Genomic DNA, 10896 nt, shown 5'->3' on the forward strand with positions numbered 1-10896 from the left:
GTTGTATCGTCCAAGTGCAAAATCACAAATTATTGAACCCTTACCCAAAAAAAAACTGACATAATCAACAACAGCAACCCATTCTGGCAGTTCTAGTGCCGCAGTTGGTATTAAGCATCCAATAAAGTAAGGTATAATCATCCATTCAGGTATATCCCCCCCCTCCCCAAACAGGGGAGTGCTACATCCTACATCCTCCTCTGCCTCTCACTCCCAATCGCTTCCTCCCTCCTATACCTCCTCAATTCCCTTGTCATATCCTCACCCCTAACCCTGCCCCACCCCGGGAGTGGTACAACCACAGCAGTAGCATTGTCCTCCCCCCCCAGGTCCTCGACATACCCTACAATGGCGCGCGCAGCGGCGGAGGGGTCGAGCGCTGAGCGCGCGAGGTCCACTATCTCTTGGTCTGAGGCTATGGAGCCTACGCCGTCGGAGACGAGCACGAGGTGGGACCAGGAGGGGCCGTGTAGATGCAGGTGCTTCATATCTGGTTCTGGGGTGACGCCGAAGGGCTTGTACCTGCCGTCTCCTAGCCTGTGTGCGGGGGATCAATACTTCTGCCTGCGGGGGGAGGGAACGGCAAGGAGAGAAGAACAGGAGGAGGGAAGGAGGGAAGACGCCGGAGAAGTAGGAGAGTAGGAGTGGAAGGGGGAAAAGCACCCACCCCCTAGTATTAGCCAACGCCCCCATCCACCTCGCCTCCCCAAACGAGTCCGTAACCAGCCCGCTCCCCATCCTCAAGAGCCTCGCACTCTCCCGCGGCATCTCAGCATGATGATGTTCCGTCATAGGCGTGACTTTCCCCCCTTCTGTAGAAGCTAGGAGCACTCTTGTGTCTCTGTTGTTCCACCCCACCCCGGCCCGACGAGCAGTCAGTCAGCGGCGCTCGACAGATGGATAGGGTAGGGAATAAGGGAATAAGGGCGCACCCACAGTGAGCAACCGTCAACTCCAGTTCCTCAGCATCCCAAAACGGCGCCCCAACAGGCTTCTCACTCCTGAGCAATGCCACGCTAACCGTGCTCCCGCAATTGACAGCATTAGGGGCGAGGCTGCGGTCAGCTTCGATAAACGCTAACTCGGCACGTTGTTCGAGTCGCAGGGGAGGGGTGTGGGAGGGGTTGGCAACGTACGGCTGGAGGAGGCCGCCTCGCCAGCGTCGGAAGTATCCGCCTACGTAAGGGGGGTTAGCTGGCTCTCCTGCAAGAGGGGAAGAGGGGGGACCTTGCGACTTGAGCCATTGGACGGCGGGCTCGATGTCGCTGGGTTGGACGGACTCGAATATCTCGTGTAGGTGGTGTTGTAGGTAGCGGGAGACGAGGGCGCCGCCGTGACTTCCCATATGCTCAATTAGCACGTTGTTTTTCATGGGAGGGGGAGAGCGTACCCGTCGTATATCCCAACCCAGAGCAACTGTCCCTCGACCCCATTCCCATTCCCATTTCCGTTCCCATTCCCATTTCCGTTCCCATTCCCATTCCCGTTCCCATTCACACCATTCCCCTTCCCAACGTCCTTGACTAAGGGAAGAGTGCCAGGATCCCACACCATCCCATAGTTCTTCTCCAGGCTCGACCGTATCTCGTCCGGCGGTACGTGGATCGCGTATGCCGCATAGGCGTCTTCCTGGTGCCTATTTCCAATTAGCAGAGCACCAGAGCACCAGAGGACTAGGAGGGAGAGGGAAAGGACTCACGACCGTGTGCCCCTAATAGAATACGCTCCAATAACTTTTGGATTCGAGAGCGGCACTCTCGCGTACCTCCCTTCGATCCACATCATCAGGCTCAGCATCAGCGTGCACGTCCGTGCGTGCCAGGGCATAACAGGCTCACCGTCGGGTGTAGCGACTTTTAAGTAGTCGTGATATCTTCTTAGTGGGATAGATGATGTGGTTGACAGTCGTAGACAGCGGGGCACGAGAGGCATTTGGAGTGCACAGGTGCGCAATGCGCTCATTCTTCTGGTTTGGAGTGCATTTATAGGGAGTGAGAAGGACGAAGGTCGAGGTGAAAGATAGAAAGTAAAGTCCCTGAGTTCGCTGACGTAATACCCACTAGGGGCAAGAGGGACTTACTCCGAGGGATAGAAGGGAGATGCCAAGCCGTAAAAACGCGATTTGTACATAAAATGTCTTTATCTATCTTCATTTGGTGCGAGTTATCAGCGATGGGTACCTAACAATGGATACAAGGGGATGCTTGGCAGCGGGGTGAATAGGGATAACAGGACTTGGCAGCTTGACATGGAGTGGACTTGTGGAGGAGTGAAATGGACGAAATACGTGAGTGTGAGGGGTGAAAAGTGGATGGATTGTTCCCCCTCTATTCACTCTTAGTTAAGGTTTGACTTTACCTTCTGAAAGGGAGTTGATGACGGATACACCTCGGATGCAAATAAGACATTAGGGACACGCGACCCACGCAACCACCACTCTTCACTCTTTCATGCCTGTCTACTCTCATTTTCCACCTTGAATTCAACAATTAACAATGTCATTAGAAGAAGGTGAACAGCATCAGGAGAACAAATTACGTTTAGTAGGCGACACTCTCTTATATCTCATAACATGTTTCGCATCTCTAGGTATTTCATCTCCCATCCTTACCTTCGCTCACTCACACCTACCAGGCGTATTCCTATTCGGCTATGACCAGGGGTGAGCTTTTCTTTACCTCAATGACGACGAGCTCATAGGCACAGTGTCATGTCAGGAATAATCACAGGCCCGTACTTCAAGGCCTACTTCAATCAGCCCACAAGCGCCCAAATAGGAACAATGGTCGCAATCCTCGAGATCGGGGCGTTGAGTACGTCCTCCCCTCCCTCCTTCTCCCCCCTTGCACTAACCCCCGCACCCTAGTAACATCCCTCCTTGCAGGAAGAGTAGGCGACATCATCGGCCGCCGCAGAACCCTCTTCTGGGGCGCGAGCATCTTCGTCCTCGGAGGGGCGATCCAGTCCTTCACACCAACTTACGGGATCATGGTCCTAGGACGTATAGTGAGCGGGTTCGGGGTTGGGTTGCTCTCGTGCGTCTGCGTCTGCGCTGTGCTGACGTATGGTGGTGGATGGCTAATGAGAGGGTATCGTAGGACGATCGTTCCTATTTATCAGAGTGAGATCTCCCCCGCGGAACATAGGGGCAAGCTGGCGTGTATCGAGTTTACGATGAATGTTGGAGGGTATGCGTTTTCTGTCGTACGTCCCTCTCCCTCCCCCCTGCTCCCGCTCCCATTCCCCTCCCGCTCACTCCGTTCGCCTCGCAGTGGACAGACTACTTCTGCTCCTACATCCCCTCCCACCTCTCCTGGCGCCTCCCCCTACTCATGCAATGTCTCATCGGCCTGATCCTCTCCCTCGGCTCGCTTCTCATCCCCGAAAGCCCACGCTGGCTGATCGACACCGACCAGGACGTGGCAGGCATGTCCGTGCTCGTGGACCTGCACGGCGGGGACGTGGAGGACGAGACTGCACAGATGGAATTTCAGGAGATCAAGGAGCGTGTTCTGGAGGATCGCCAGAATCCGGAAAGGACGTATGCGATCATGTGGAGGAAGTATAGGAGTAGGCTGTTGATCGCTTGTTCTAGTCAGGCGTTTGCCCAGCTGGTGAGTGCCTGCTTCTACTGGCTAAAGCTCCCTGAGCGCCTTTGTACAGAACGGGATCAATGTCATCTCCTACTATGCGCGTAAGTCCTCGAACCACCCTCTCCACACCAGACTAACACCGTCTAGCGCTCGTGTTCGAAGGTCCGTCCAGGGTCTAGCATATGGACAAAACCCTGACACCCTTGCAGAAGCAGGCTGGATAGGTCGCCAAGCGATCCTCATGACAGGAATAAACGCGATCATCTATGTCCTCTCTACCGTCCCGACGTGGTATCTCGTCGACCGCTGGGGAAGGCGAGTGATCCTCATCTCCGGGGGTAGTATCGTGCGTCCTTTCCCCCTTCCCAGGTCAACCATTGACTGACTGCTATCCGTTGGTTTGTTGGTCGGTTTGTTGGTTTGTTGCTCCGGCACACACAGATGGGACTAGCCCTCGCCCTAACAGGTTACTTCATGTACCTCGACCAACCCCTAACACCAAACACAGTCGTCCTCTGCGTAATAATCTACAACGCCTTCTTCGGCTATTCCTGGGGTCCCATCCCCTGGCTCTACCCACCGGAGATAATCCCCCTCCCTCTCCGGGCCAAGGCGGTCTCTTTGTCTACGGCGACCAATTGGGCTTTCAATTGGGTTGTGGGGGAGGGGACGCCGGTGTTGAAGGATTGGATTGGGTGGAGACTTTATCCTATGCATGCGTTTTTTTGTGCGAGCAGTGTCATACTCGTTTATTTCTGTGAGTCCGCCCCTGCCCTCCCGAGCCTTACGCACTCTTGCTTGAGCGCGAGCGAGCGCGCTTTGCAGGCACTGGCTGACGCGGTCTAGTGTATCCGGAAACGAAAGGAGTACCGTTGGAGGAGATGGACGCTGTGTTTGGGGAAGGTGGGTCTCTATACTTCCTTTCCACTTCCTATCCACTTCCTTTCTACTTCCTTTCCGCCTTTCCCTTCTCTTCTTTCTCCTTTTGTTCCCCGTTTCCTCTCCTTTCTCTTTCCCTCCCCTCCCCCCCCCCTCCTCCTCTCCTCCTCTTTCCTCCCCCAATCCCCAAAGCAAACCAACCCTAACCCCCATTCTAGAAAGCGCACAAGCAGCCTCCGAGCCTGAGTCGGAAACGTCGTCTTTGGTCTCTAGGGACCGGACGGACTGGGCGACGAGGGCCACTTCGCTGGATGGACATCCGCGTGGACGTGGGCATGAAGGAGACGAAGACGGAGACGGGCAGGGAGAGGGAGGGGAAGACCAGGCAGGAGATGCAGGGACGGAGGGAGATGGGGATGGGGATGGAGAGGCGTACAAGCCCCCTGCTAGGTATACGCTCTGGGACCGGGTGCTTGGGAGGGGGCAGTATCGGCCTGTTGCGGAGGCGTAGTGCTTGTGCTATGCTAGGGGAGATAGTGGGAGGGGGAGAGGAAGTGGGGACGTGAGCACACTCACACTGGGGGTGGCGCCCCGCATCTCTTATCCCTAATTCGTGGAAGGAGAGTACATACTCAACACTTGTATCATTAGTCTTAGACAGCCATGTATCGTCTTATGTCTGTAGCACGCACGCACGCACGCACGGCCGGCCTGCTTACGCAAAACATATATCCCAGTGTCCTCCCTCCCTAGCAAAGCTCATCGCTCCGACAAACTTGCTCAGCCTGCACCGGCCCAGCCTGTCCCCCCCGCACATCTCGCGCAAGGGGATCACCCGCTCGTTGATCAGCACCCGGACTAGCTCCTCCCTCTCTCCCTCACACTGCATCTTCTCGAAATACGCCCGGCTCGCGAATGGTACTGTCCAGGCAGCAGAGTACCCGTTCGTGGCGGAGACGTCCATCGCCGCTGTGGTAGTGAGCACCGGGGTGGAGTTAAACAGTCCCAAGGCGTAAAAGATGCCCGTCATATCGTTATCATGACTGAAATCGGCGTACAGCTTCAACTCCCCTCCGAGAGGAAACGAAGCCGGATCACTGTCGAGCGTGCTGTTGGTGCTCGTATGATCCTTCACGGGTGTGTTCGTCAGCCGAGCAAGAAGCTCGTTCGTGAACCCCACGCCTTGTGTCGGACCGAGCGGGTTCCCAGCTCCGTACCCATAGTACTTGCCCAGCGTCTCATAGTAATCATACTGCCTGAACTCGTCCAAGCTGAACAGAGAGCAGAAAGCAGACACCTGCCCAGAGGGAGAGGCGATCGTATTGAACGGACAGAGATCGATCATGTTGATCGTATCTGTGCTGCTGAGGTTGGCCCCGGGCAGAGCGGTATTCAGCCGCGCCTGAATGGCGGGGATGAACGTTGCTGCGAACTTGGACTGCGCGGTACTGGCGATCGAGGAATAGGTCGCGTTGTTCTCGAATTGGTCACAGAGGTCGTGGTTTAGCGTGTTGTTCACCCCGTCCGCCTCGGGGATGGAGATGAGTGTATAGGGGTAGTCGTGGTCCGCTCCGACCGAGGTGAGCTTCGTGAGGTGGTAGCCCTGAGTCCAGTTCTGTGCACTCTCGACGACACGTGCCTCCCCTGAAGAACGCACGAAGGGCGTGGCGCCCTTGGCTAGCGCGGAGTACCGCTCGAAGAACGCGATACCGGAGTTGATCATCTCCTGCTGACCGAACAGGGTAAGCGCGTCGGCGCCAAGTGTATAGTTGTACTCCTTGAGGAAGGCATATTGCCCCGTGTATGCGCTGGCAGGCACCTTGCTCTTGATCTTGGCGATCGTGGCGTTGTACTGGGTCGTTTTGCTAGCCGTAGGGTCACGAGAACCGTGGCGCGAGAGCAGCTGGACAAAGGTGATCTTGCACTTGTCTGGCACCTCGGTCGGGATCTCCGATCGGACTGCGTAGTAAGGCGAGTACTGCCCCCAGAAGTGCGAGACGTCAGGCTGGCGTTGGAAGCCTTCTTGGGGGTAGTCGCACAGCGCCTGACGGGGAGCGAGAGACGGGAGAGCAGACACCCTAATTAGTGCATAAGTACGTGTTTTTGACGCTATAAATCAGAACCTTGCGCACTGGAAGAAGAGAACAGCACCACACAGGAGGTTGAAGAGCATGATGATGGCGATGAGCAGACTCTTTGAGAAGCCAAGATCCTTGGCGAGCTTGAGCGAGACTCCTGCTCTTTCCTCATCTACCCATGCATCGTTGTTATATACCCATCTATCCAACAGCTTCTCTTCGTCTCGCTCCGCATGGTCTCTCCGCTGTTCTGTCACAGACTGTATCAGATAATCGGCCCTGTCAGAAGAATATCTTGGCAGGACAACGGAACGGCAGCATGCTCACTAATAAAGCCGTATGCTCGAACGGCCGCAGAGGCATTCATGAATTGAGTGGTGGCTGGGAAAAAGGAGCAACACATTGCGTCGAGTGCACGTTGATACGGTATAAATTGGATTGGATTTGGAATGGAAGGGACACCGCAAGAAGACAACAATGACAGGGACCGCAAAGCACGTGCGCCATACATTGTAATGTTGATTTTCGGCCCGGCCGAGATTAATTAATCCATTACAATGACATATATCGGATGTAGAAATAAGATCATAGAACCTGATTCGCCCATCGACTCCAACCCACATTCTCATATCCAACCTCGAGCCTGCCAGTGTCCACCACATTTTGAAACTTCCCGGAGAGCGGGAGCCCGCGACACTGTTCAGGAAAAAGCACTCGCACTGATTTAATAGGATTGCAAGCTCTTGCTGCCTCAATTTGTTCGATGTCGCTCTCCGCAATAGCAATAAAATAAGACGCAGGCTTCGGCGAGTCTTGGGTGGAATTCTGGAGTTGTCGCAAGTACCGCGCAGCTGAACAAGGGGCACGAGTTCCAGCAAAGGACACCATAAGATTTTTGTAGTGGGAGTAAATCATAAGTCGGTTCAGCCTCAAGTTCGGAATCACTGCCGCATCCCCCCCTTGTGTTGCCGATAGTGCGCCCAGTGTCGGTGGGCAGAGATCGATTGTCAGCATGTTGATGTTCGGAGTAAGTCGAAGAAACCATTGTTCGTCATCACGGTTCTGCAAGTAGAGCCCAAGAGCTGACAACGCATTCAAGCATTCCATCTCTTGAAACATGGGGCGGAGTGAACCGACTTCAACTCCACCAGTCTGCCGGAGGGAGAGACCACGAAGGTTCGGCATCTGCAGCATCTGCAGCCATAGTATAGCGGCTGTTTCCAGCTTGAATACCTTGAGCGACTTCAGGGGAATACGAGTGGCGTGAGAGGATAGCGGAGGGGGAAGAAAAGCTTCTTTGATAGCAACGCCACGGAATTCTAGCTCCTGCACGTTGACACAGAGGCTCAGGAACTCCAGGATGGAGAACGTAGCAGTCGAAGCCGCCGATATATGCGGATTTATACAGAGGGCTAGGGAGCGGATCTGGGAGGGCCGGGCCAACATCACTTGTACGGTGTTGTTTGTATCAATCATCAAACGAACGGTGTGCAAGGAGGTCGAGGCGAGTACTATGGGGGGAGGACATTTCTTGAAGGGAAGCTTGCAACAGCAATTTGGGTTCACCGTCAACTCAAAGAATCGCAAATTCTTCACGTAAAGGCTTTCAATCCAGCGGGATAGTTGATGCAGAAAGCTTCTACAAGCGCGGGTGATAACGAGTCGCCAGAGTCGTTCCAGCATTCCGACAGTGGGCCTCAAGGGCCATTGCTGTGGGTCACAGCGTATGTCTCGTAGCTCTATGTCAAGCAGTGCTTCCTTTGTACGCGTGAACACCCAGTAAGCTTCCGGGGAGAGGTGCGGTTGACTGGGAATGACGAGTGTGATCGAGTTCCAAAGAGTAGCCGTTTCGAATGCGACAGTGCGCCAGCGTGCGTTGACTTGACTGAGACGGTATTGTGGTGCCCTAGTCAAGGTGCGCCATTCCAGCCAGACACGAGGAGCAGAGAGCTCAAAAATGCGGGAGAGGATTTCATCGGGAAGTCGGTTGATCGGAGCGAAATGCGCTTGAAGACAGAACATATGGGATGCCAGAGACCGATGATAGCTTGATCTGGAGTTGCGCGAAGAGTGCCTCTGCAGCCTGTCGGACTACTAATGGATCGGAGGACTCGACACCAAGATGAGCGCGGAGATCTCGAAGCAGTTTGGAGCAGCGCCGTAGGGAGAGGGAAAAGCCGAATTCCCATGGAAGGCATTCTAGCGGAGGGTGGGTGGGACCGTCTGGCCAGAAGAAATTCATGTTCGTGGATCCTACAGCTAGGAGGTGGGGAGGAACAGACGAGAAGACTGAGGCCCACCGCGCTGCGATGGGCGCGTATAAGCACGCGCGTTCTCAGTGATGAGACCACGGGCCAGAAAAAAAAAAGGCTGGCGGCTATGCCAAGGGGGAATGGGCCCGGGACATTTGTGGCAAAGTTTCTCACTCTCAAGTGGTCAAGTGGTCAAGCAGTGGTCAAGTGGTCAAATGGTCAAGTGGTCGCGTGGTCGCGTGGTTGCGCCGCGACCAAGCGCAATGAAATATGTATTTGAATATATGCCTCAGAGAGTGCATTTCGGGTGGTCTCGCAGATGACTCACGTGAGACCACAAATTGTTGTTCCCCCGATACATCCTGCCTGGTTGACGCGACGAAGTGCTCCGCAGTGGACTCACACATAATTTCTTGGTTCACCATGGCGCAAGTGCATGACGATACTAGGATTGTGAATAATGGTCAAGGCCAGCATCTACGTATACAACAATGCTCACGCGGCTCCAGTACCCGCCTTAGCCGCATACATCTTCACCATGCTCGCGCCTGTAACATCCTCAAGCGTCTTGGCATAGCCATCAAGCTGCCCGAGCAGGAGCATGCTCTCCAGCCGGCTCGGCTCGGGGGGGATCTTGAACATCCTGCTCACATCCTCCTCAGGCAAGGGCGTCAAACCCTCACGCAAACGCTGGGCATTCTCCTCTTTACGCTTGGCTATGTACGTCTCGGCGCGTGCCTTTTCACGGGCGATTTGCCGTTGATGGTATGCGTAGTTGGACGACTCTTGGTTGTAGTCGTCGATCGTATCGAGGACGAGGCTGAGGTTATGGGTGAGTGTGGGCGTTGACGCGGTGTTAAGAATAGGGTAAGTGGGTGCGAGAGGTTGCGTTGTGGGTGGCAATTCAGATAGCGATCCAGTTGGATAAAGCGAAGCGGATGTGCGGGAAACGGAAGGTTGAGACAATGTCAGGAGGAACGCATCGAGCAAAGGCGTGTTGTGTATTTGAACAGGCAATTCTTCCAGAATGCTGTTGAAGGTCAAGCCACGCTCAATCAACCTGATGACATGTCAGAAGCTGATACTCGTACGACACAACGCAGAACAACTCACCCTTGTACGCTGAACTTCTTCGTCTTATGAGCCTCCAAGAAAGCTTGGGTTAACCTGAACGCCTTCAGACTCGTGTTCCCTCTAGCAGTCCGCGATACATCATGCACAAGGGCAATGCCTCCGTGTCTGAGTGTCTTCTGATGGGAAGCTTGGAGATCGAGGAACGACTGGCTTAGGAACGCGCCCATTGCAGTTGACTGATAGAACCCGACGATGTTGTCGTCCCCGTGAACCTCTCTGAGAGATCGCAGCATGGATGCTTGGTATCTGCTTGCTGTTGAGAATATAAGATATTGTGTATCACTGAGTCTGTGAAAGCCGCACCTGGTCGCGTGGAGTTCTCTTCGTCACCTTCCCGGCCCATCGGCAAAGGAAAACAGTTGGACACCTCCATTACGCCATCCAAGTCCAAACCCAACAAGATACCGGTAACTGCAGCTGGGTATGCATCTCTGCTGTGTTTCATAATCTTCATCACAATCTATTTCGTTGTGAATATTGCTTCACCATTCCCTTTGTCCAGTGTACGTACCAGGCCATCAAGCTGCACTACCCGCAACGGAATCTCCGCCTCTGAGTCGACCAACTTGGCCCAACTGGCCGGGATGACCTCTGCGGGGGCCTGAACTGGAGCTGCAGGTGCAGGCGCTGCAGCTGCTTGCGATGCAGCTAATGCTGCAGCCATAGATGACGCCATGGTTGTTGGCTTTTGGAGAGTGACAATGAGTGCACCCTTACGGCCTTGAGCTGTGGGAGAAAAGAAAAAATAACGCCGTGCCTGAAGAGTCACAGCCCCTCGGCGTTAGTTTGCTCAGTTAATCCGGTCCGTGACAAGTTCAGTCACCGCCAAGCAATTCGGAGGTAGATTTCGGCTCCGAACCGGCTGTGAACATGTATAGCAAGGGGCCCATATTTGCACCGGAATGGTTTCACAAATTTCTGTACAATTTCCTCCACATGTTTTGAGCCCTTTGCAGCTGC

At 54.5% G+C, this 10896-nt stretch overlaps 4 protein-coding genes across 4 annotated transcripts; 1 reads left to right on the plus strand and 3 right to left on the minus strand.

Annotated features, from left to right (window-relative positions):
- Nucleotides 1-188: 188 nt before the first annotated feature.
- Nucleotides 189-1932, minus strand: DACRYDRAFT_58528 (protein serine/threonine phosphatase 2C; the record flags this gene model as incomplete). The annotated part of the gene is made up of 8 exons (XM_040775500.1): nucleotides 189-537; nucleotides 668-841; nucleotides 933-1176; nucleotides 1228-1337; nucleotides 1391-1422; nucleotides 1516-1636; nucleotides 1700-1769; nucleotides 1839-1932. The coding sequence occupies 8 exons, from the start codon at nucleotides 1930-1932 to the stop codon at nucleotides 189-191; spliced, it is 1194 nt and encodes a 397-aa protein (XP_040624707.1).
- A 563-nt stretch (nucleotides 1933-2495) lies between these two features.
- Nucleotides 2496-4983, plus strand: DACRYDRAFT_119041 (uncharacterized protein; the record flags this gene model as incomplete). The annotated part of the gene is made up of 12 exons (XM_040770708.1): nucleotides 2496-2589; nucleotides 2635-2662; nucleotides 2707-2813; nucleotides 2867-3035; nucleotides 3099-3204; nucleotides 3273-3614; nucleotides 3664-3694; nucleotides 3741-3755; nucleotides 3803-3939; nucleotides 4035-4350; nucleotides 4440-4496; nucleotides 4691-4983. 12 exons carry the CDS (start codon nucleotides 2496-2498, stop codon nucleotides 4981-4983), a joined length of 1695 nt encoding a protein of 564 aa, XP_040624708.1.
- A 151-nt stretch (nucleotides 4984-5134) lies between these two features.
- DACRYDRAFT_96862 (3-phytase A) lies at nucleotides 5135-6645 on the minus strand (the record flags this gene model as incomplete). Its single annotated transcript, XM_040777407.1, has 2 exons — nucleotides 5135-6550; nucleotides 6605-6645. 2 exons carry the CDS (start codon nucleotides 6643-6645, stop codon nucleotides 5188-5190), a joined length of 1404 nt encoding a protein of 467 aa, XP_040624709.1. The 3' UTR covers nucleotides 5135-5187.
- A 2597-nt stretch (nucleotides 6646-9242) lies between these two features.
- On the minus strand, nucleotides 9243-10642 carry DACRYDRAFT_24778 (uncharacterized protein). Its single transcript, XM_040773847.1, has 4 exons — nucleotides 10448-10642; nucleotides 10240-10396; nucleotides 9916-10189; nucleotides 9243-9862 (listed from the first exon to the last, which is right to left on the minus strand). Exons 1-4 carry the CDS (start codon nucleotides 10610-10612, stop codon nucleotides 9298-9300), a joined length of 1161 nt encoding a protein of 386 aa, XP_040624710.1. The 5' UTR covers nucleotides 10613-10642; the 3' UTR covers nucleotides 9243-9297.
- Between the last annotated feature and the right edge of the window lie 254 nt (nucleotides 10643-10896).

The sequence above is a fragment of the Dacryopinax primogenitus genome (assembly GCF_000292625.1).
Source record: "Dacryopinax primogenitus strain DJM-731 SS1 chromosome Unknown DACRYscaffold_21, whole genome shotgun sequence".
Taxonomy (NCBI): domain Eukaryota; kingdom Fungi; phylum Basidiomycota; class Dacrymycetes; order Dacrymycetales; family Dacrymycetaceae; genus Dacryopinax; species Dacryopinax primogenitus.

What these genes read in the sequence shown, in the direction of transcription:
- DACRYDRAFT_24778 (XM_040773847.1), bottom strand. Translation starts at nt 10,612, where the DNA reads ATGGCGTCATCTATGGCTGCAGCATTAGCTGCATCGCAAGCAGCTGCA. An exon ending in TAGTGCAGCTTGATGGCCTG is followed by an intron (nt 10,397 to 10,447) that starts GTACGTACACTG and finishes ACAACGAAATAG; the next exon opens with ATTGTGATGAAGATTATGAA. An exon ending in AGAGAACTCCACGCGACCAG is followed by an intron (nt 10,190 to 10,239) that starts GTGCGGCTTTCA and finishes TATTCTCAACAG; the next exon opens with CAAGCAGATACCAAGCATCC.